This window comes from Eptatretus burgeri, chromosome 1 (genome assembly GCF_056783735.1).
Source record: "Eptatretus burgeri isolate ZD-2024b chromosome 1, Ebu_testis_v1, whole genome shotgun sequence".
Taxonomy (NCBI): domain Eukaryota; kingdom Metazoa; phylum Chordata; class Myxini; order Myxiniformes; family Myxinidae; genus Eptatretus; species Eptatretus burgeri.
In genome coordinates, this window is record NC_140961.1 from 130,522,664 (window position 1) to 130,548,658 (window position 25,995).

Here is a 25,995-nt window from a genome sequence, read left to right on the forward strand (position 1 = left end):
TGGGTGATAAATTTGATGGAAATTTAGTGGCCTGTGGGGGCTGAAAGGCCTGATAACGCAATTGTATTCGCGCAGTGAAGTCTTTGAACGATGAGCGGATCCTGAATGGATGAAAAACATTGCATTAGTTTTTGTCTTGTGAAAGGACCCTCAAAGGGTCTAAGAGGTCTGAAGGATGTAAGGGTATAAAGGGGTTTAAAGTGTCGAAAGGGTCTTAAAAGGTCTAAATGTGGTCTAAAGGTCAAAGGGTATACAGTAAGGGGTCAATAGGGGTTTAAAGTGTCATAAGGGATCTCAAGGTCTAAAGGGTATGTTCCAAAAGTATTTCGGGTCTAAAGGGTCTTAAAAGGTCTAATGGGTTGAAAGTGTCGAAATGGTCAAGGGGTCTGAGCAGTCTAACGGGTCGAGAGGGTCAATGGTGCTGAAGAGGTCTGAGGTGTCTATCGGGTCTTAAAGGGGCGAAAAAATGGACTAAAAGGACTGTCTCCTCTCTGCCCACACCCCCTCCCCCTCTCTCCCCTTCTCTCAACTCTCTCTTCTCACCTCCCCCTTTCTTTCCCACTGTCAAAGCAAGAGGGCATTAATGACATTAAAAAATTAATAATAGAATTAAATTAAGAGATTAAAAATTAAATGACAAAACGTCGCTTTAAAATCATTTTAAATTCACCCTTGTATGAGATGATTGAATCTCGCGATATGTGATGGACATACAAATGTAATTTACATTTTGAGTTTAATTATCTAATTATCTCACCACCTGGATGGATTTTTTTTTAAAAGGGCTCCATGATTTTTTGCACATCGACATGATGAATCGTCATGCCGAGTTTCAAAACGATCCGTTGAGCCGCCTCGGAGGGGTTTGGAGAAAAAGGAAAAAAAGTGTTAATGGACCCACTGACTGAGTGTCTGACTGAAGGACATCGTTTGGGTTTTAGAGCTCGTCTTGACTCCTTCATAGATGAGCTAAAAATTGTACACCATATTCTAACTATACTTGAATGAGCATCGATTACTGCAGTTAACTGGAGTTTGTGTAGAGTTGCTGTGATCTTATTGCTGTGTCGCTCTTGTCTGGTCATGATTTTGGGGTTTTTAATTATAATGAAAGACGTTAGCTCATTGGATATCCAAGTCGTCAGAATAATCTGTCTGCTTGAGGTTGCTGGCATTGTACTGGCTCCAGGCAGCCTAACAGGCTGGACTTGCACAGCTCATGGAATTACCCCGCACGCGCGAAGTGAAAAGTGGGGTTAAGCAATTGGTTCACTTTTGTCTGTCCATCCATCCATCTGTCGACAGACGTCAGTTTATGATCAAAATATTACATTTAATTTAAACTGGAGGGGGAGCACTCGGTGGAGTGCAAAACCTCCGCCGTCAATACTGCTTGGTCACTTAAGTGAACCTGATATCCCATTCATTGCAGGTCAAAACGGATCACTCTACTGAACCACGATTGAATAAACAAAACTAGATCGACTCGCATGTAGAAATGCCAAAAAAAAAATCTAAATTTTTTTTGAAAAAAAAAGTTGCAAAATTTCTAATTTTTTTTTTCTCTAACAAATTTTTTTTGTGGTTGGAAATCTCTTAAAACATGTAGAAATGCAAAAACAAAAATTCAAATATTTTTTTTCAAAATGGCCGCCATAGCGGCCATATTGGACTTTGGACCAAGTCCAAAATCTAATGGCATGATCCTTGGACCATACCTAATCCCCCACCAAGTTTTGTCGAAATCCGTCCAAGAGTTTTTCTGTAATACTGTTCACAAACAAACAAACAAACAAAGACAGGGGTGAAAACAGTAACCTCCGTCCATCTTCGATGGCGGAGGTTAATTAAGTTATTCCTCGATCACAAATGGGAACATGAATCCGAAAACGAACCTGTAGTTTAGTAGTACTTGGTCCCTGAATTAGTCTTGATCACGCAAGTGCAGAGAGGAGTGCATTTATATTTATTTGTTTTTTGCTCTGTCTGTCTCTGTCTGTCTGTCTGTCTGTCTCTCTCTGTCTGTGTCTGTCTGTCTGTGTCTGTCTGTCTGTCAGTTAAACAAAACAGAAAATCATTCCAAACAGGAAAGTACTGTTTTTAAGGACATCATAAAGGCACGAAGAATTAATGTAACTTGTTAAATAAGGTGATGTAACAGCCACTGCGTCGATGGTGCTAAACTTCCGGAATTTTAAAAATCATTTTATTTCATTTGAATAATATATTTGAACACTGTGTGGGGTAAGGCATTCGATGAACTCTCTCGTTTGTGTACGCAGTGATATTGATTTGCACCTTGTTTATCACAGATTTCACCAATATGGCTGACGGCACGTTTGAACCGAAAACGTTGGGGCAGCGTTGCTTCCAAAGGCAAGACTTGGTGAGGGTGACATGAGACATTTTCATGCAACATGTTTGGGTGATTCAAATGTCACCTGGACTTGTGTTTATATGAGTTTGCCCTTGACATCCCCATACTCTGCAGCCAATAATTTGTAAGCTTCAACAGGATTGTTGTTGAAGCTTGCAGAAATTCACAATGTAATTAAATCGTTCATTAGCATCATGTAACTCCTGCGAAACACAAGGGTGATTAATATTTCCCCGTACTTTTATTTACATCAGGTAGAATCGCGTATTTTTTATACCTTGTGACTGCAGGTGAAACCGAGCCCTCTACTGCAAAGAGTGCTGCATTTGGGTGGAGCACGGGGTGATGTTTTATCCATGCAACAGGTAAGACCTTTTTGGAAAACCACACACTTCCAAGGTATTCTAGTTTTGCAGTATGCTATCATATTTTGCTATGAATGGAAGATGGTTGTGTACATGATGAGTTGATGTATCGTGCTCGGTGATATATATTGCAGTTAATCTTGGGTCGTAACCTCCATCTTGGTGGAAAACTTGTATCATGATTGAAATCTGGTTGGCTGTAAACAGTCTTTCCACAGTATGTGATATTGAAAACCGGTATTGTCTGCATCCTGTATTTGTCAATAAATGAAACTTTTTTTCAGGAAGCCATTGCACATGCATGCGTGGCTTTGATATAGTTTACAAGCCATGCAAACTGTCAAAAAATCTAACAATTCTTTTTTGTTTCCTGAAGGTAATTGATTTCCTTGGACAATACATCAAGAACAAACACCTTTTTGATAAAAAGCAGCATCATATAGTATACTGTAGGGGTGACCTCCTTGAAGAAGTCTTTGGGGTACAAAGTTTTTCCATAAAAGAGCCCAGGTATGCTTGACCTGTATTGATAATTGTGTGTTTCTGCTGAACTATAATTGGTTAAACATGTGGTGGCTTCCATTCTTGGTGAAAGAAATGTTATTGCAAGCATCACTCCACTATGATGGGGTACTGGCACTCTACACAAACTAGTTGGTGTTGCTGTTAAAGAGAACACCTGGAAATCCATAATTCAACCATGCAGGGTTTAAGCTGTCATTTGCCAAATAAAAGTTAAATTTGCTGAATATGTGTTTTTTTCTTTCAGGATTTTCCAAAAAGCAAATTTGGAAGCTTATTATATATGCACACACCCATACCGTTTTGAGGAAGCACGAACGTGCGGTGTGTTTGTAGGGGTGTTCTTGACACACACACACACACACACACACACACACACACACACACACACACACACACACACACACACACACACACACACACACACACACACACACACACACACACACACACACACACACACACACACACACACACACACACACACACACACACACACTTCAACTGGAACATCAAAGTGTTTTTTATTTCTACCTCGTGTGAAGCAAAAACTGGGGTTAAGCAATTGGTTCATGTCCGTCCGTCCGTCTGTCTATCTAAACATCGGTTTATGATCGAGGAGCAACTTGTTTAAATTGAATGTTATATTTTGAACATTAATCGGAAAACAAACCTGCCATTTTTACCGTGCTTTGTCTCTGAATTCTTACCGATTGCACATGCGCAGAGAGGAGTGAGGTAATATTTTTACACTGTCTAGCAGTCAAAATTTACTAGAACTACGTTGTCGATGGCACACCATCGCATATTCCCGCGCGCACTGCTTTGTCCCATTAACGCCAGGTGAAATTTTATCTTGCAAAATGGATTGACTATTCTTTTCTATTTCATGTGCTTTATGACCAAAGACTTACTATATTTACTAAATCAGAAGTCATTGCAAGCATGTCAACATTTCATGAAACATTAATTTAACACTGTCCAGCAATATAGAACTGTGCATCAATTTAATCATAGGAATGAACTGTGTATAATATTAATTATAATTATTCATAATCAATTAGATAAATACAGTAAAACCTGTGACTGTTTGTCACTCATGGGGGCCACATAAGTTCTTTATAAAAGAATTTACCATGTACAATGGTAAATACACTTTAAAAAAAAAAATCAGCCCCCATGACCCCACCCCCTCTGGCCCGGCCCCTAGGGGTCATATCAAAAATCTGACAGTGTTGTGCACTTCCCCATACATGTATCTACTATGTCCCAAATTTCAAGTTCCTATTTCAAACGGTGTAGGAGTTACAGGGTAAGACGGACGGCGGAGACAATCACAATATACCCGCTTTTCTTCGAAAGCGCGGGAATAAAAATCTTTCCAAACGGGAAACTTGCTGTTTTTTTTTTTTCAGGACGTCGTAAAGGACACAAATAGGCACAAACAACGAACGTAATGTGTTGGATAGGATGGTGTAATAGACACTGCATCAATTGCGGTAAATTCCTGAATTTATTAATTGATATGACTTTTAAAATCTTTATTTTCTTTAAATTGACTTGTGTACTTCAACACTGTAGAACACAAATCGCCATCTTGTCACTTCCAAGAACCTCCAGCTTAGCAGTACTTGGACATGTTAAAAAGGGTGATGTATAAGACTGCTTCAACGATGCTGAACGTGCTGGTTTTTATTATTTTTATTATTTTTAATGATATTTCAAATCATTATTTTATTAAAATTGAAGTGCAGTATATACTTGAGCACTGCGTGGGGTATCATATTCAATGAACTCTCTTGTTAATTATGAGATAGAGGGATGGTTAATCAGGAATTCAAGGAAGTGAAAAAAAAGAAAATAAAAAATCCAAAAAAAGACCGAGACAGGATAAAGTTTAAAAAGTGGTGAGCTTCTTATGAACAGGAACTGGAGGTGGTTGGTACATTTGGGAGGAAGCTAAATGTAGTACAATAATTGGCTTTACATTATGTGTGGTGAAGATTGCCAGCACATGTTTAGAGACCAAATGGAGTTATGTTGAGTAAAGACATTTCAAAAACCATTAATGTTTGAGGATGGCTATTTTACAACTCTTTACGGTTGCTTGGACATGTGTGTGGTATTCTGATTTGTGAAGTACTATTTTAATTTATTGCATGTTTGTTTTCCTTGTCCCAGATTAAACTCTGATCTTGTCCAAATCGTGCATTATTAAGTCGACAGGAATTGTGGAAAACAAATTGCATGCTATAATTTATCCATTAGAGGCATGTTGCGATTATGTCCTGGAGCTGGGTTTGGACAATAAGTCGAGACAGCTCAGGCTCACTGTTTCTAAAGATGCTTTGCAAGTTTGGGCCATCCCATTGCGAACTGCGTGTTTTGAAATTTCCTTGCCATGCTTATTTGGTATGGGACCGTCTTCACATGTAGCGTGTAAAACAACAACTGTTGGATCCTGACATTCGTAGTATTTTTTTAGGAAGTATCCAGATCTTCATAAAAATTGAATCAATTCTTCCTTGTCACACACCTAACATATCCACCAAGTTTCATGCGAATCCATGCGCAAGTTTTTGAGATAGTGTGCAATATATCGTTTTTGGCACCATCTCTCAATGGTGAAGAATCACTTTAAAAATTCTGGTATCAAGATGTGGATCTTCATGAAAATCTAAACAATTCGTCCTCATCACACACCCAACCTGTTCACCAAATTTCGTCTGAATCCATCCACAACCTTTTTAGATATCCTGCCCACAAACTAACAGAGAAAGTGGTGACAACATAACCTCCTTCACCTTCGGTGGTGGAGGTAATAAAACAAGCTTGCTTATAATGCCACGTTGTTTTTACCTCACAAGCATGGCTATCATCTATAGACGACCGAAAAGGCAATAGATCTGTATTCATCAGTTCATGACTCCACAGCCGAAGGTCGAAGGCATTATGTTGTCGAGTCAGTGGGTTTGTCCATCCCTCTAGATATTATCGGATTTTTGTTACTACATAACCTTGTCCTTGTGAACCACTGAGGGGATTTAAACTAAACTTAGCACAAGTATAGACTGCAGCACAAAGATTGACTGATTCAACCTTGGGTTCAAAAGATTCAAGGTCAAATGATTGAAAATCATTTTCTTACCGCAATACCTTGTGGACCAGTGAAAGTAATTTCAACCAAACTTGGCACAAGTATGGACTGAAATACAATGATGAACTGATTAGATTCTGGGATTAACAGGTCAAAGGTCATGTGCCCTATGAAAATCACTTTGCAGACCATAACTGAAGGTGGAAGCAACTGATGTTGTCTGTCTCCTATTTATCTCTTTTGTCTCTCGTGCTCTCTCATGTGACCTTTAATTTTTTCATGTGACTTTCAATTGAGATCAAACGTGACAATAGGTTGACTTGTAACATGAGCGGATGTGTATTAATCAACACATTCACGTCAAATTTTATTTTTTTAGTGATTTTTTTGTTCATGGTCGAGCTTCTTGTAATAAACCATACACTACGCACAAGACGCGTCACATGTACAGGAAACTCACAAATGTGGTAGATTGATGAAACGTGTGCAGTACGCATTTCAAACAAATATTCTGGGTCATAAATTTTTCTTTAATACATTTTGTTTAACACATCCTGTATCAGCTGGCAATTTTACCAGGCTCTGATTCTGTTCAGACTCTTTCCAGCGAAAGTGAGCTGCAGTGGGATGGCTCGAAGCGCGTCACGACACTGACCAACTAAATGACAAGTGGGACTTCAATTATGTAAACTTGAGGTGTAATAAAATGCATTAAATATTACTTGATAAAACCACAAATCTGAAAGCATCGTTGTGCAGATTCTGTTGTTTGAATTTCATCAACACACAAGGATGAGGGAATTTGAGGGGGGTAAGGGTGGGGGGTGTCATGTCAGGTCAGATTAGATCTGTGACTTACTACAGGTACCATGTAAACCTGTACTAACCTTTTCCATGGTCGGGTTGTCGGTGACGAAACTGTCTCCCCACCAAGTTTCTTGGTGAGGAGGGTGAATGATATGGACACCCAGCAGGATGAAGAATAAAACCTGTCAAAGGGCGGAGGAGCTCCTTGTGAGGCAACGGTCATCCATGTCGAGTGCCCAACTGTCTGTGGACGTCCTCCTGCAGTTGGGTTACTTTTTATTAGGAGGTTGGTGGCAGGATTTGCACTCCGGCCACTGTAAAACCCTTCATTCTGCAAAACATACGAAAAACATTTTAAAAATCTCAAAACCCACTCCGTGGGACTACCTCCTGTGTAGCTGACCTTCACAGGGCAGCTCACCGGATGATGGGATTAGGCTTGGGCCAAATCCTTAGGGACCCCCAATCTTTGATGATGGGAGGTAAACCATGGGGTAACCTTCCCGGGTCAGATTGCGGTCGTGTATGTCGGGGTGGTGTTGAGGTGTCGTCCACCAGACGGCGGTCTCCTTGGGTTAACCTAAGGCGGTCCCTTCAGGTGGGTACCTGGAATGTCCTATCCCGAAGAGAGGATGATCACCCGGTCTCTGATATAATCTGAGCTCACGCGTTTGGACATCGGTATTGCAGCTCTCTCTGAGGTTCGGAGACCGGATTGCAGCGAGATCATGGTGGGTGGTTATACCTGCTATTAGTCTGGTCGCTCTGATTGTTACCATTCCCAAGGAGTTGCTGCAGCTGTGTCCAATAAGCTGACTCCAATGATAATTGAGGTAACACCGGTCAACAAGCGTATTATGAGACTAAGGATTCGTCACTCCTTCGGTGTCATTTCCCTGGTCTCTGTTCATGCTCTGACTGAGGCGTGTGATCTCACTGTGAAGGATGCATTGTATGCCATTCTCGAGTTTGTGGTTGATCAGTGCCCCAGACGAGATACACTTCCATTCTTGGGGGATTTCAATGCATCGACTGGAACTGATAGGGATGGTTATGAGACGTGGTACTCCCCATGGGTCTGCAACTGTGAACCTGAATAACACTAAGTTCCTTGACTTTGCAAGAAGTCATGGACTTAGGGTGGCTGGTTCATGGTTTCAGCGTCCACAAGCTCATCACTGGACTTGGTATTTCAACGCTGGCGGTGTGGCAAAGGATATTGACCATGTGCTCGTTGATGGTCGCTGGAGGATGATCCAGAACTACATGGTCTTCTGGAGTGCTCAGTTCCTCTATACTCACCACAGGCTTGTTGTATCAACTCTGAAGTTGCAGATTAAATCAAGGAGAATGGTACCATCACAGCCTATGCTGGATGTTGACAAGCTCAAAGATGAGAAACTGATCAATCTGATGTCTGAATTATACTCTGGTACTGAGAGTGCTGTGAGATTTGGTGGTACCATCTCTGACTTACTTCTAGTTGTTACTGGAGTTCATCAGGGGTGTGTACTGGCCCCACAGCTTTTAAGCACTTGTATGGACTGGATTCTGGAGAGGATGTCTGAGAGATCAAGCTGTGGAGCATAGTTTGGGAATGTCAAGATCTCTGATCTTGATTTCCCAGATGATCCAGTCATCTTTGCAGTGACTGGATATCCTTCTGGGGTCCTTGGGTGCTGATTGAGGAGTCAGTCACTGGGATTACGGGTTTTCTGGGTCAAAACTAAGATCCTGACGCTGATACTGCTTACCAGATTCTCTCAGTGAGGGCGGTTCGTGAGTGGAGGAGGCCAAAGGGCTGACCACGTGCCTCATGGTTGCGGCAGGTTGATCAGCATCTCAAGCAGATGGGGATTGCCAGACGGAGGCCCCTGGATTACCGGCGGAAAGTGGACGCAGCGACGCGCTGCTCCGGCGCATGCTCCCACACCTGAACTGACCTGGGGGGGGGAGGGATGTTCCAAATTCCACCACGTAGTTGAAATCAATGTGTTTTTAAATTGGCTGATGAAACCATCGAGCCTTTCTGCCATATTTCTACATCTTGGTGACTTGGATCACCAGCCCAACACAATGCTGATGCAGGTTCATACTCTGCAGTGTTGTAAGTAAGAATGAGAGAGCATTGGCTGGATGATGCTGAGATGACATCATCATTAATTTGTGAAGTATCAAAGCAGAGTGCAGTGAAGTAATTCATTTCTTCACATTTTGCTTAACAGGTCTTCGAATAATTCTGTTGCTGCTCTCCTTTCTAAGCATCTGAGCCCTGTTTGTAGAAGAGCCCAAACGAAGGGTGAGTTGGAAAAACTTGTTCATTGTAGCATTTTCGCACATCCTTGGTCTGCATTCGGAGAATAGTGAGCTTCAATTGTTTGTTTAACCATGATAGTATCATAGTATGTATACGTGAGGTGGAAGGTTGTTTTTGGTGATTTAACTCAAAAAAAGTTTCTTTGACAAAGTTGGTTTCTCTCCCTGTTTCAAAGATCGTGCACTATGCTTAAACGACGAAGTGTAACCATGATAGTAATTTTGTATCATTTTCGTAATCTGTAATACCACCTATGTATTAAGGATTTGGATTATAAGCTTTTGGAAGTAAAGTTGGTTTCAAAAGAATTACAACGTGGCTATCAGATTGTTGATGGGAAAAAAAAACCTGCCTGGCTCATTCCTGACCACCTGGGAGAGGGTAATCTGCCTGCTGTACCTGATCTGGTCTGCATGTGCTGTCAGGCCACATATTGTGGTCAAATGTTTTTACCATCCAAAGAGAAATTTCTGATTGGCACTAAATTATTACCTGTAAAAGTGAAGTGCATCCTAAATTAAAACAGTAAAGGTGTGTGTGTGTGTGTGTGTGTGTGTGTGTGTGTGTGTGTGTGTGTGTGTGTGTGTGTGTGTGTGTGTGTGTGTGTCTCGGGATACTATCATTGTTTTTTTTTTAAATTTCTAACATTTTACCTATCATTAGTACTGTTCCGATTTGCAAAGCAACATGTTTGGCCGTCGTATAACCTTTTGAGAAGGCCCCATAGATTGCCACACCTTTTTGTGCAACTGGCTGTTCGGGGAAAAGGTCCTTGTGCGTGTCTTTGTTCATGATAACAGATGCAGAAGAAGCTTCCACAGTTGTGAAGCAAGGTCATTGTTCCTCAACTGAAGAACGCTGCCAGGAGGTAATTGGGACTGAGTGAGCCGTGGTGCCTGTGTGGTCCTGTGCAGAGTCCCTTCTCTGTACTTGGGGGCAGAGACTCCTTTTCTGGAAACTCAGTCCCTTTTGCCTCGTTTCTATGCACCATTCAACCTGGGTTGCAAATTAGCCAACCTGCATTGCCTGGCAATCCTATGCAATTGGGGGGGGGGGCAATCTCCCCCCATTCTTTTCAGACCCTTTCTTCGAGTGTGATAGGTGGAAGTACGTCACAACACTGACCAATCATGTGACGAGTGTGACTAAACCTTGACTACCCAGCATTTAGCTCACATCACTTCTTCATATTTTAAACCTCTCTCTTCTTTGCTGCTTTTTCTGTGCTTCAATATTTTTACTAACAAAACCTCAAAATCATTGTTAGGATTGTCAGAAGAAATTCAATGACATCCTTCCTATTGGCTTTGTCATAAGGCTTGCTGGGGAAGAACCGTCCATATCTGTAGAAAATTGGTGTTGCATTAAAATGGGAGCTTTTCAACCAAGTTGGTGAGAGAACGCAAATCAGCTCGAATCTGTGCTTTGAACCAGAGGTTGTGTGGTGCATTTGAAATGAGGTATATGTGGGACACTGGGACAGCATTGAGCTCCTCATTCCATTGGGTATCACTCCTTGGTCCAGATTCTGGAATGATGCCCATGTTGTTTGTTTTCCTTTGCTTTCCACACAGGATTCCATCATCTCAGAATTGTCCCAGGTTAGTGAAAGTGCTGCTTGTGGATCAAGGGCCTCACCACCAGCAGACTCTGCGATAGCCAGGCAGAAACGTAGTCGAGATTTGGAGCAAGGTATGTTTGTAGTGCAGCAGTAATTGGAGTGGTGCAGGTTTAAGAGTGTTATGTCACTTATTGCAACGGATGTTCCATATCTGTTGGCAGAATCCAAAGATGAAAGCTGCGTTTCCTCTGGGCCCTCCCAGAAGCGATCACGTAAAAGCTTGTCGGAGACGGAGACTGAAGTGCCAGGGTGGTTTGTGAGTGCTCTGCCACGCGATTCGGACTGTGACAGCACGACATCGACAGAGCCTGCCAGTTGGCAGGTGGGAAATCCTTCCACCAAATGTGTTTGGTTTGGTTTTAACTCGGATAAATGCTGTTTATGTTATGGATTGAGAACAAAATTAGAACCCCTTCCAACCTTTCCTGCTCTTGCTCAGCTCCCCATGTCTCCTCAGATAATTTCCTCTTGAAAGTATATTTTGCTGGCTGACTTCAGGGAACCGCATTGGTGCTGCTGCGCATCTGAAAGTTTAATCCAGCAGATTTGTCTGGCCTGCAAGCTGTCATTTTTTTTCCCCCCACAGACCGATGCACCATCTCTTCAACTCTTGACATAGACAATGTATGGGGCGTGTTTCTCAACATTCCACTCTCCTTCATCAATGCCTACCTTCACACGTCCTGCTCTGCTGTCCAACATCCCATCTCTAGTATAACAATACCTGTGTGAAGCATTTGCCAGAAAGAAGCTTGCCTTCTCCTTCTAGAAAGGAGAATGGGATGTTCCCCCACCAATGGGATGTTGCAGTCTCTCTGTAAAGCTCTCATTCAGTGCTTCACTTCAGAGATGTGATAGAGATGAATATCAGGCTCACTCGAGATCAGAGTTTCATGTCTCTCAGCATCGACCAAAATTTGCTGGTTGTTGTTCAAGTCCGTGTACCACATCTGTTCCTTTGTTCTTCAAGGATGGGGTCATGGTGGATGCTGTGTATATAAATGTTGATTGCCTTAATTGTGTCATTACAGAAATGGCCAAGGCCCCAAATCCTTCTCTTCCTGCACCAATTCTACTTTTCCACACTGAAAATTGCATCCAGATTACGAATTTTCCCATCCACCAAGGTCGAGAAAGGAACAAACTGGTTAGGGGGAGAAAGCAGTTTGTTGAGGAAGGAGTTTGAAGAAGTGTCAACATCATCAGCTGGTCAGATAATGGACTATTCTCAAAGGCAACCACTGAAAACCAGAACAATCTACGTTGCTGAACAGCCAGACATGATGATGCTTCCTTGGTGGCTCTCTTATGACTGCCATTGAGACAAATGGTTTCAAAAGGACATGATCTGAAGAGCCAAGTGGAGCTGAGGAGAAGCAAGATAAGTTGGATGGAAAGTTTTACATTTCCAGGTCTAACAAGGAACGATATCCATTTGCAGAGTTGTCAGTTGGAAATGCAACAGACCGAGTAAGGCCTGCTTATAGCTGAAAATACCTTAGCTACATTATCGTGGACTGTGTTTTGAGGACGGACTCCCAGCTAACTGCATTGGTGGCAATTTAAGTCTCCACAGATGAGGAAAAGAGAACTGGTGTGGAAGGACAGCAGAGAATCCATGTTTGAAGAAAGAACCTCATCAACGGAGTGTTTGGAGCTGCGGGGACGGTAGACCATTTTGAGTTCTGACCTCAGATATTAATGATTGTCACATGTCTGTTTCTAATTCTGATAACTAATCGTACAAGTTGTTAGTGGTTTTATCTTGGGTCATATTGGAGTAAATCACATGCAGGGCAAGGACAAATTAGGAGACATCAGTGCACTTTTATTCGAATTACAAGCGACAGTGATCAAATTATTATTGTATCTCGGATTCCAGTGTTTAGATGGGAATTTCCAACAGACCAACCTTGTTTATTTTGAAACACCTCATTAGTATTCGTATTCCATATTTACAAAAGCCATCTGAGAGCAGATATAGGATTTGCTTTCATTTTATCCGATGAGTGTTTAGTTTATTTGCTTGAAACCATTTGCAATTTCTCATAAATAAAGTCTTTATATATTAAATGCAATTTATGACATACTGCACTCTGAGATTTTGCTGTGGCCCCAATTTTTTTTTTTTTTTTTTTTTTTTTTTTTTTTGTCTCTTATGCCTCAATATCTTTTTTGCTCCTCCTTACATTGTAATGTATTATCCTATTGTCACCATATCTTGTGCATTTGAGATGGTACAAGTATGTTTAAAATTTAATGATCTCATGTATAATAGAAATGTGTTGACAGGGATCACATCTGAATTTCAGGGTATCCCGAGGTGCCGCGTGTGCTTTGTTGATTGATGGATGTAATTTTTCTGGAGCATTTGCTTTGGGAATGTACAGTTGGCAGTGAGTACGTACCTTATACACACCTACTCCGAACTAGAATAAACCAAAGGGGCGCTCTGCACCACCCTCTTGGAATTCTCCCTACCAGTTTGATAAAGCACCTTGCCCTTCCAAAATTCTGACCCTGGAAATGCAAAGAATACCTGAAGTAAAGTTTATTTCTCCTCCCAACTGCCAGGACCACCTTTGGGATCCACCATTTTTGCTTTGCACCCTCAAAATATTTGGCAGTGACGTGTATCTGGATGCTGTGTCCAGAGGGAGAGTGTGACGCATATCTAAAATTTACAAATAATTTATGCTAATCGGGAATAATTTGCACATAGGTGGCCACCCTCACCCCGCGACTCCCTCTCTTCCCAGATGACTCATAGTTAAGGTCCTATACCGCTCACAAGTGCCCCTCCTGAATTTGACTTTCACCCTATCTATTTTATTTCGGCTAGGTGTCTGTATAACTGTGGTTCTTTCAACTCTGATGATAACGGTTTTCATCTCGGATATGAAAATTGAAATGAGCAAGGGAGTTGGAGCAGCATAGAAATAATTATAATTCAGGTCATAAATTGAATCGTTATTTAACAATTGATCATTAGTAGGAGAGCCAATGCCCAGATATCATATAACTATCCCAAAAACGTTTTTGAAGTTTTAAAATAATTATTTTTCAGTTTGTTTTAACTTTACCAAATGTATTTACAAGCATCAGAAGGTATATTTGTTGAGATGTTTTTGCGATCTTGGAAATGATATCATGTGATCTGTAACGACATCGTGAACCTGACTGAAATGTATGTACAGGGCTACGAAACGGTACTGGTGACGGACTCAAGTGATGATCTGTGGTTTATGGAGAAATCAGACTCGGATTCAGATCGTTTCAGTGTGGAGTACGAAGTAGCATCTTTGTCGAGTTCTGAGTTTGGAAATGCAGAAACGGATCAAACGACCAGTGATGCAGAAACTGAGGCAGTGAGTCACCTTCTCAAACTCGCGCCTCTTCTTTTTTTAAAACTTGTTGGGAAACGTGATGAGTAAATAAATGTCAAGGCTGCAAAAAAAAAATAATGAATAAAATGTCGGTCCCACAAATTCATTCCAAAATCTTCTCCTGATTCACCAGTCAGAATGCTACCAAATTTGGGTTACAACATTAGACCATGGCCCAGAAAAGCTACGGGTCCATTGGTCCTATTTTATTTTAATTTTTAATTTATCCTGGTTGAGAATAAATGCTTATACAGTCCTCTGATGCTTTGAGTCGTTGTCATAATGTTGCATCAAAAGTTTCTTCTTTGGTTACCTGAGCTGCATCTTTGGAAACAGATACAGTAATGATTGTTATAAAATTAGGTTTGCTGTGTTTTTTTAAAGAAACTGATACACATTCTTGGAATATTTAGCTATTGTACAATTAAAGAAACGTTAATTACCTCTGCCACTGAGGATGGACGGAGGTTATGTTTACACCCCTGTCTGTCTGTCTGTCTGTGAGCAGGATATCTTAAGTTATCAACAGTTTTGGATGAAACTTGGTGGACATGTTGGGTGTCTGACGAGGACCAATTGATTCAATTTTGGTGAAGCTCTGGATCTGGATCCAGATACTAGTATTATAAAGTGATTCTTCACCATTGAGAGATAGGACCAAAAACTATCTGCAAACAAATTCTGCCTGCCATGCTAACACATTGTCTTCTGCATTAGTCCTCTATACAATAATAAAAAGTAGCCCTATTGGGGACTGACTTTTATTTCCCCAACAAGCGAGTGACCTTATTGCCCTGATACAAACTAAATAACACAAGGAAAACTAAATAACATCATGAACTTAAAAACTACACGCAAGAAAAAGTCAACAGAAGAAAACCCCCCTTTAACCCAATGCATATGGAGAGCACAACCCCGTGAGACCTTGCTGTCCTGATGCATCGTGCAAAATTTGGTCCATATCGGTCAGGTAGTTTGTGAGGAGAGCTTGGTGTTGGCTTAGCAGTTCGGGTGGCTGGCTGGCTTGGGATCTTATGATTTTGAGTTCAAGCCCATGTCAGCCATTGAATTAACACCAGGTGGGGTTGACTCAGGATGCTCTTTATGAGTTTATTTCAGAGAAATAACCTAAAAATGGAAATTAACATTAATTCCTGAAAGGCTGGCATCGATGTAACTCGTATTGGTATATTCTATGGTGTAGCAAAAGTTGGGTTTTGCCTTTTCTCTATTTACCCCCGACAGTCGTGATGTGCACTTGTGTATGTAATTGATATCCTTCCTTTGCATCCTTCCCTGCAGGTGTATGAGGTCACAGTGTACAACTCAGACACAGATGCATCCTGTGATGGCGACTCGGAAACGGACTTTCCTCAGGAGGTAAGGCATGCACTTCTTTCTTTACTGTCGGTCCTTTCCTTACTGTCCTATTTTTGTTGCCAACCTGCTCTTTTGAATGGTATTCTTTGTCGGTGCTGAAGTCCTATTTTAGCTGTGATCTTAATTCACCATGGTGTGCTTTTTAAAAGAAATTTCACAAGGCCTCATTATCGAGAGGCTACTGGGGTGGAGGTGTTGATAAATTGTTTAGGATTTTTTTTGACTCTTTTATCTTGACTTGCATACTTATGAGTGTTTCAAATTCACTTTATGAAGTGAAATTACACAGGCTTCATTTTCCAAGATTATTTACTTGATGTGCTATGGGTTGAGCAGTTTGGCGTTGAACTGGGTTGAGCCTCATTGCTTAAGGCCCGGTCACACCTTGACGTTTTAGCCAGCGATGGCAACGTATTAAAATGTATGTAAAACGCTGGCTTACGTTGAACTTTTGATGTTTTTTTTAAAGATTCGGACGTATTCATAGCGACTTGGTCTTATGTATAACGCATTGGTAACTACACAGAACGTTTCGTTGTGTTATAGATAACACAGTCTAACACAGATAACGATAGTCTAACTCAGGCATAGCGCGTTGCACGCATCGCCGACGATGTCGTGGTGTAGCCTATTAAAAGGCTGACGCACAACGATTCAAATCATAACTGCCGTAGTAATGGAAGGGTCAAAATTGCGGTCACACCTTGGCGATCTTGCCAGCGTATGCCGACGTAACAAAAAGTGTGTCTAAAACGTTGGGGCACGTCGAATATGGTATGGGTAAGTTTGGTATGCGCGAGTAGAATGCTAAATACGCTATCATAAGTCGTAGTAAGTAGAGTACGTCAAGAAATTTTGAACATGTTCAAAATTTTACGACGTACTCGGCGTATGACACACGTTCGCATGCAATGAGGATAAGTTTTACACACGATATGTGGACGCTTACACACGTCCATAAAGGCTACTTATAAGCTACTCATAAGTCGAAACACGTCGCGGTAATGTCTTTTTTATGCGAAACTTATTTCTAACTTATGTTTGACGTGCTTTGAACCAATTCTTTACGTAGTCCCAACTAACATCGACGTATGTAGACGTATTCCAATGACGTCTTCCGGTCGACAAAAAAAAAAAAAATGAATGTGTTTCTAGCTTACAACTGCCATATAAAGACGTGTTCCCAGCGGTTTTGGGAATTGGTATATAAAAATGGTGTTCATAAAAGGGGAACCCAACAGTGTTTTCGAGTCCTTTTTGAGTCGATGTCCATGTCAGCAGTAACAGTATTAGTATTAGTAGTAGTTTGTTCATGTTGGCAGTAGTAGGTGGGTGTGAGGGGGAGGGTGTGGGTTATGATGGATCGTCCTTGCGTCCGCGTGTCCACGGGTAGGTTCATAGGCTGCCACTCAACGATTTAAATGGCTGCATCTCCACTATTGAAAGTAGACGCTTGCGCTCAACAATTGGATTTTTTTTACACTCAACGACTTTTAAACGGTACCACTCAGCTAGTTTCATTGTTTACAATGAACGATTTAAATTGCTGTCACTCGCCTTTCTTTTTTTTTTGTTTTTGTTTTTTTGACGCTGGGGTTTGGAAATTTGAAACGTTTCTTCTGAACGTGTTAAAACGCTCAAACTCGACTATTTTAAATAGACGCTGCCGATGGACAATTGGAATCATAGCCAAGCTAGACATCGAAGTGTGAACATCCTCGTCATGCCGAAGAAAAGTTTGAAGAATGCTGCAAATAAGTGTCCTGGCTGTGGCCGTGGACGCTGACGCAAGGACGATCCATTATACCCGACGTCTTTCAGCCTATGAGTAACTTAAAAGTAACGTCTGTCGACGTGTGGCAACGATCGCGTAACGTGCCAACAACACGTTAATCATAGGTAGGAAATAAGTTTCGGGTACTCTAAACATTACCTCGGCGTGTCTCAACTTATGATCAACTTACAAGTAGCATGTGTTGACGTCTGTCAACGATCGCAGACCGTGCCTACAACTTGTGGCCAGCGTAGCGGAACGTGTGAGTCATACGCCGGCATACGTCGTGAAATTTCAAGCATGAAAAAATTTGAGGACAACCGAAAAGTACAACGACGTATGGCAACGTACTACGACGTATGCCAGCGTGCTCTCAATGTTATCAAAACTTACCCATAACGTATTTAACGTGTGCCAGCGTTTTAGAAAAAAAATTCAAAAATCGGCATACGTTGGCTAAAACGTCAAGGTGTGACCGGGCCTTTAGTTGAGGTTCAGCCTGAATATTTGTACGCCTGTTTATTTTGCTCAAGAGATGTACACTTTGTTCACTTGGACAAATTGTTTGGTGAAATGGTTCCACTTTATTGAACTGTGCTTCTCCTGTATGTTTATGCATTTGAAGGGGTGGTGGGGGAGAGATGGAGCTAGTGAGCTCACCTGGAACATAGTTCTGGGGTGCTTATGGGATGGCGCGTCATCCGTCCATTCGTTCACAAATACTTTCAACTTCTCTGAAACTATACGTCGGATTTCGATGAAACTTTACCACAACATTTAACACCATGTATGTACCAAAGTTTGTTTATGGCATTAAAAAAAATCGGGCCCTGAGGGGATCTACGGGGGTTGCCCCCCAAAAAGGCATTTGCTTTCATCTTAGAAACTACACATGCAATTCTGATGAAACTTGACCAGAACCTTCATCACCCATGACATACCAAAGTTTGCTCACGGCATTACAATAATTGGGGTCTGAGGGAGTTTACAGGTGCGGTTGCTCCCCCTAAAGAGGTATTTGCTTTCTTCTCAGAAATGACACACCCAATTCCTACGAAACTTGACCACAACCTTCACCACCCTGATGTACCAAAGCTGGTTTGCACCATTAAAAAAAATATTGGGGTCTAAAGGGGTCTACAGGTAGAGTTGTCCCACAGGGGAAGCATTTGTTTTCTTCTTAAAACTACACACAATTTCGATGAAATTTGACCAGAACCATCATCAACTGTGATGTACCAAAGTTCGTTCATGACATTTAAAAAAATCGTGCCCTGAGGAGGTCTACGGGGGTTGCCCCCGAATAGGTATTTGCTTTCTTCTCAAAAACTACACATGCAATACTGATGAAACTTGACCAGAACCTTCATCACCCACGATTTACCAAAGTTTGTTCACGGCATTAAAAAAAAAATCCAAAGGTATTTCTTTTCTTCCTCGTTAAATATTTTGTGTATTTAACGTTAAATATTCCTCGTCATGCATGCCTACCAGTGGTTCCCTGGTTATCTTCTCCAGCCACGACCAGGTGAGCGCCCTGAGGTATTGCCCCTGCTTTTTGTTTTTTTTTCATTTTGCTACAGAAATATTTGTCATCTGGATTTTATTTGTTTCTTCAAGTATAGTTTGCTTGCTTTATATTAGTACCAAGCATTATAAGGTCCTCATCTGATTTTGCATTTAATTCCAAGTCATGAAATCTCTTCAATTGCTTATAACCTGAAGTTTTTAGGCAATACTAAAACATTTTATCTTCAGACGTTTTACATTTAAAAGTTACTAGTGCGTGCAACCCCCCCCCCCCAAACTTTTAAACTGCGAGCCAAAACAACCACACAGGCCGTTCCTTCGCTCTCGCGTGCCCTTACGTGCAAACCCCCCCGCTCCCAAAAAAAAACTTTCAAACAACCACACAGTCCGTTCCTTCGCTCTCATAAACGACGACTGGATTGGGCATTGTGTTTATCTATAAATGCGCATAAGAAATCGAGAAATTATTAGAATACATTTAAGTCATAACTATCCGGAAGTGGTGCGTGCCCGTACAGAATGTTCACATGCATTCCACGAATTATTGCTTGCATTGAAGTAACAACTGCTGTGATACTTGTACACACAGAGTTAATTAAAATCAAGTTTACTTCTCTATTTGCTTGCCATGACATTCGCTGCCATTGACCATTGCCACTCCTACGCGACGGTAACTAAGGCACCTATCCCCATCGTAACCGGCACGGCATGTGACGTCATCATCGGCCGGCCGCGCACCGGCCTACGCAGCCACGTGTCCTTTCTTTGGTTGCTAAATAAATGGCCATAACTTGGGAAGCACTTGTCCGATTAATATCAAACCTTGAAAAGGCACATCCACAGGGCCCCAGCAATATACCTGGCAAGTTTCAATTAGATCGGACCAGTGGTTGTCGAGAAACAGCGGACACACACACACACACACACACACACACACACACACACACACACACACACACACACACACACACACACACACACACACACACACACACACACACACACACACACACACCTACCTGGAATTGTATATAGATATATATAGTATGTGTATATGCATGTACATATTGTATTTAACAATGTGTTTAATAACAGGTGCTTCAAGCAAACCCACCTGTGTTACTGGTGATTGATTTTATTATTTTTTTCAGAAATCTCTGAGAATCCTTATTAATAGTTGAATGGTATTGTTTGGACACTGTTCTAACTGAGTTGCTTGGTTAACACAGGATCGTTGGCGATGTTCGAAATGTCATGAAGTCAACCTGCCGCTGCACCGTTTTTGCTTACGCTGCTGGCACCCTCATAAGGCCTGGATGCCCATTGCAAAGCAGCATGGCAGTCATGGTGTGGACGTGCCAGATGGGGCCTGTGGGAAGAACAAAGTCTGCACAGAAGCTGAGCCAGCAAAGATTGGTAAGGTGAAGGGATTGCAGGCGGAAGAGGTGGTGAAGGAGGAGGAGAAGTATGATAATGAGGAAGGAAGAGGTGATGACGCGGGCACATCGGGCCTGTCGAGCCAATCTTCATTCGGGAGCCAGGACGGGACGGCTACGGTTGGCTTAGTAAAAGAAAGTGGACGAAGCCCCCTGGACTTTGGGGGCAGCCAGAACAGCTGCGTCATTTGTCAGCTGAATCCCAAGTCTTGCACCATTGTTCATGGCAGGACAGGACACTTTGTAACTTGCTATCCTTGTGCCAAGAGGCTCAAGCGTTTGGGCCATGTGTGTCCTGTGTGCCGCAGTCCTATCCAAGCTCTCATCAAAACGTATCTTTGATGGACAAATGGTCATTCTCCCTTGTCTATTTTGATGTGGATTGGACCTTTTTCTGTTTGCCCCCATCCCCCACCATTTTTAAATTAATTTCCCGGGTTTACCAGGTCGTGCTTTGGGGGGGGGAGCGGTACCACAACCTATTCCTCAACTTGAATTGTTTGCATCCTATTCGGCAATTCCTAACTGTGCTGCACTTCTTACACTCTGCACTAAAATGATAGGCATGAACTTCATCCTGGCATTTTGAAGTTGTTTTTAGTTTTGGGTAATTTTTTTTTTCTTCTCCATCTTCTCCATCTTCATTGTCCGGATGAAATTGCTTCGCTCAAATTATTGCTGTGTTTCAAGTTGAACTTTTCATAACAAGTTTGAACAATGTTATCGGCTATTCAACGAGAGAGAGAAAGAGAGAATTCAGTGAAATTCACAAGACCGAAATGGGTCCCAATAGACATGGGTGATTACAGTGTCTCACTTTCGCTCATAAATTGCAATCGAGGGATGAAATGTATGTTTATTTTTTTTTTATGACTGAACACTTGTGCGTACTTAGTTTTACCAGTTGCAGTGTTTCAAGTTTCTTTACATGACGTGAAGACCCCAGTGCAATAATTTAAAGTCGCATTTTGTGGTGTTTTATTTTTTTGGTGCAAAGTGAAAAATTATATCTTTTATTTTTTTATTTCTGATATCAAATTAATAGGAATATGTCAACGGGTTACCGAGTTTAACCCCGCCCCCCTCCCGCGGGCCCCCTATCCCATACCCTAGCACCCCCACTGAAAGATATTTACAGGCATCAATCTGCAAATAATTTACTCAATAATAAATATTGCAATGGTTGGTCAGTGCTCTTCATAACCATCAATTATAAAAATGCGAGATTGGTATAGTCTTTTTTTTTTGTTTTGTTTTTCAGATTGTCATTGTCATTCTATGTTTGCTTAAACTAGACCGGTGTGATAGCCGAGAGGTTTGCACACTCGCCTCTGAGCTGTCACACCTGGGTTCAGATTTCAGCCCCGGCTATAAGCTGTCATCCTGGTGTTTCGCTTGCAAGGCGAGGCATCATTGTGTGCACCGTCGCTCAGAAGGATGTTAAGCTGGAGGACCCGTCTATCAGCCCTGGTCAATGGTGGACATTTAGCGATCACATGTCGTCTTTTCCGAAAAGTCGGCAAGTTATTGCCGTTCACCCTAGCTAAATTCCAAATTCCTCACTGCTGGGCAGGCAATGGCAAACCTCCCAGCTTAACTCTGGTCAAGATACTGCTTGGGCATCACCAACGGTCTGTCAAGAATATGGTATATTTGTTATTATGATTGCTTAAACTCCTGCTTTTCATGAAAAAGGAACAGATGCAACCATAAGTGCACATCATCATATCCATCAACTCTTCCACCATGAACACACTAGTGAAAGGGATCTTCTACAGTCTCAGATGGGATGAAATCCAAAATGTACTTGGCATCATGAGCTGGCTTGCCCATTTATACAGGCAGTGTTTCATCACCAATAAATTGTGCACGAAGGTGTTCATATACTTTTCCACACCTTTTGAGCAATACCATTGAAGAAGATATTCTGTTCGGCCTGATTGTGAATATTTTGTAAGTGGACAAGATGATCCTTTTGTTTTATTGTGTCCTTGATCTCTGACTGATACATCGATCACCTCCATCAAGACCCATACTGCTAGTGAAAGGATGTTGGACTTTTAATTATTTTTTTTCTGTCGCTTTCATTCAAGGAACTTACTTTTTGCATATTTTTTTTTCCCTCGAGTTTGCAAAATAATAATCACCGGGCATCATGGAATGGTCTGGGATATGACAAAATATAATTATCTCTGCAAAAACACCCGCACCAGTAAGACCTGCTAGTTCTACCTATCGATATTTGTTTTTGTTCTTTGAAAAGCAGTTGTCACACAACATCCCTTACCTGTCAAAGCTGTGGTTGGCTGGCAGGATACCCTAGCTAGAGGTATGTGCACCTGCCTCAGAGCTGTCCGATTAATATCAAACCTTGAAAAGGCACATCCACAGGGCCCCAGCAATATACCTGGCAAGTTTCAATTAGATCGGACCAGTGGTTGTCGAGAAACAGCGGTCACACACACACACACACACACACACACACACACACACACACACACACACACACACACACACACACACACACACACACACACACACACACACACACACACACACACCTGGTATTCCATCTGCCGATATTTGTTTGTGGACATTGAAGATCTCAAGGTGCCCTTCGCAAAGAGTAGGCAACTTATTACCAGCACGGTAGAAATTCATGATCGAACATCAGCAGCCCAGCCGTGCCGACACCAAACGATGCGACCAGCAGCCATTTTGCTTCATACGAAACGAAAGGAGTAGCCGGAATGTTTTTTTGGGGGTCTGGATATAATTATCTAAGTTTGTTGTTGCCTCATTGTACCTCTTGGTTTATCAAAATATTATTGTCATAGCAAAATCATTGAGACAGCGAATCCCAATTTTTATGATTATTATTATTTTTATATATAGCATACAGCTGATGCTTGTACTTTTAGGAACTTGCATTCGCTACAGGCAGTGAGAGATTTAGAAGATGCAAATCAAAGCGAATATGCAGTTTCTTCTCTAGAATGTCTTATGTGTGGTCATGAAAGATGTGCTCAGTGGAAATGTAGTTCTTGCTGTGCATGAAAACTACTAAGTTCATTGATATTGTTGTTGGTCTTCATATTTTTTACAAGCTGGTCACATTTATCTGAACGAGGTGTTTCCAAATATTGCGTTGCATTGATGGTCGAAAACTGGAGTGAAAATTCCAAATGAACCTTCATTCTGAGCATTTAACTCTTCATACTGATGAAGCAGTTCTGCAAAACTGAGGTCACATTCAAGGAAAACACGAGTGGACTGGCCAGTAGATTATTTATTTTGTTTATTTTAAAGAAATTGTGCAATGCCTTAATTGTCTCATCTTTGGTCTTGTTTGCTCAATTTGTATGCCTGCTCCTATTTTTTCAGCAGATCGGCTATTTTTGATTACTGCTCCAAAGCCTTCTTTGCATGATACCATGAAATTCAATGAAGAGTTTTTGGGGAGACGTTAACTTCACAACCTTGTTGACCGTTAACTTCATTACATGGCAAGGAGTAGTTTGACAAAGCAATGGTGTTTGTCATATGTGCTTGAGATCAATGAGCCCTCACACTTTATTTTTTTAAGTAAAAAGTGTGCTCTTATCTTTCTTCTTTTTTGGGGGTGGGGGGTGGGGAGGTACAAAGGTAATGCGCTTGTGGAAGAGCGAGAACACGAAACGGATCAGGACGCAACATAACAAAAGGAACAGCAGAAGAACGGATAAATGCCTGCAGCAGGACCGGGGGAGAAAATCGACAGATTTAGACAAACGAAGGGTACAGGTAATGATGGGTAGGAGAGAACGCAAGGTTGGACAAGATGGATGCAGAAGCAAAATTTTGGGAGGGGTGGGGGTGGTTTAATTGGTGTAGAAAAGATCATGGTTTTTGATGGGGGATGATTTGAGATTGTGGTGAACAGCTGTCTTGAAGACCTGGGGAGAAATATTAGATCTAACGGAGCGTGGAAGTTGGTTCCATGGGCGATTAAGAATAGGAATAAATGAGTGGAGGTGAGCAGTAGTTCTGGATTTTCACTTGGAGGGAGTGGCTGGTGGACTGTGTGGATCCTGCAGATGCCTGGGTGGGGTGGGGGGGGGGAGGACAAAGCACTGAGAGGGCAGAGGGTGCAAGACTGGAAAGGAGGTGGAAGAAGACAGTGGGACCATCGACATGTCGGCATTAACGAAGTGATTGGTCCGGCTTCATCACGGGAGATTGCAATGATCTTGAATGCCTTTGTTTCCATGGCGTCAAGCTTTGCAAGGTGTGAGGCAGGGGTACCATCCCAGAGAGGGGGGTGGGGGGAGCAGTATTCCATCAAGCTGCAGATGAAAGCCTTGTCAGTGGCTAAGAGTTCAGGTGTGCCAAGGAAGAACTTTGCACATAGGAGGATATCCATTCGGAATCTGGCTTTAGAGGCCAACTTTGAAATGTGACTTGCCCAAGAGAGATCCTGGCTGACGTTGAGACCCAAGAGTTGAATTGCAACTTTTTTGAGAGGTTTGTTGAGAAAGAGAAAGTACAGTCCTTTCGGGGTGGGGGGGTGGAGGATGGAGAGGGTGGGGGGTGGAGGATGGAGAGGGTGGGGGGTGGAGGATGGAGAGGGTGGGGCGGGGTGGAGGATGGAGAGGGTGGGGGGAGGGGTGGGATGGAGAGAGAGGGGAAGAGGGATGGAGATATTTATATTTATATATATATATATATATATATATATATATATATATATATATATAATATTCTTTTTTGTGAATGTGTGTGATTTCTCGCAGTGAAAGACACATTCCAAGTGCTTGATCAGTTTGTGATTGTGTGATTTCATTGAATATATATTAACACGAGCGATTGTTTGGTAAAGCCATCACACCGGCACTTATCAAAAGCATTCATCTTGTGTCCTACAAAATATATGATGGTATAGTTAAGTCACGAATGACACAAAGGATATCCTTCTTATCGGAAAGACACAACATTGGTTTTGATCGTCACAATATTACATTTTTAAATGGCATGTATATTGTCGTTGAATGCAATCTTACATTTTAGCTCAAAGAATCGTGATAAGCTAGATATTCCTAACGCCCATTCCTAACAACAAAATTAATCCATAATACAGCAGATAGATGTCCCATGAACTTCTTGACCCCAACTAGCAGAATACCATGATATATATGCCATGATAGCCTTTTAATTTATTCTTATGCTGGTTGACAAAGCTCAAAAATTGGAGGTTATATATTTCTTTACAAAAAAGCAAAAAAAAAAAAAATTGGTGGTGTTCATGGCAGCAGTCTGTTTGCCTATACACTGCACAGGTTCAATTTCTTTGTCTGATTGAGAAAAATTGTAATGTTCTCATCGGTTTCTGGGAATTTGAAGCAAC

General features: G+C 41.7%; 1 protein-coding gene across 3 annotated transcripts in view; it reads left to right on the top strand.

Moving 5' to 3' along the window:
• The window catches only part of LOC147035419 (E3 ubiquitin-protein ligase Mdm2-like), a 38,680-nt gene extending 15,506 nt beyond the window's left edge, over positions 1-23,174 (top strand). For 2 of the 3 annotated variants that reach the window (XM_085898027.1, XM_085898034.1), the window contains exons 2-11: positions 2,313-2,386; positions 2,668-2,742; positions 3,119-3,252; positions 9,394-9,467; positions 10,286-10,353; positions 11,060-11,177; positions 11,268-11,428; positions 14,304-14,474; positions 15,795-15,872; positions 20,406-23,174. In XM_085898027.1, coding sequence (XP_085754153.1) covers positions 2,324-2,386; positions 2,668-2,742; positions 3,119-3,252; positions 9,394-9,467; positions 10,286-10,353; positions 11,060-11,177; positions 11,268-11,428; positions 14,304-14,474; positions 15,795-15,872; positions 20,406-20,954 — 1,491 coding nt within the window. In that variant the 5' untranslated portion in view covers positions 2,313-2,323 and the 3' untranslated portion in view covers positions 20,955-23,174. The remainder of the gene's footprint in view (positions 1-2,312; positions 2,387-2,667; positions 2,743-3,118; positions 3,253-9,393; positions 9,468-10,285; positions 10,354-11,059; positions 11,178-11,267; positions 11,429-14,303; positions 14,475-15,794; positions 15,873-20,405) is intronic. The other variant, XM_085898042.1, reaches the window with a different exon arrangement.
• The last annotated feature ends 2,821 nt before the right edge of the window (positions 23,175-25,995 follow it).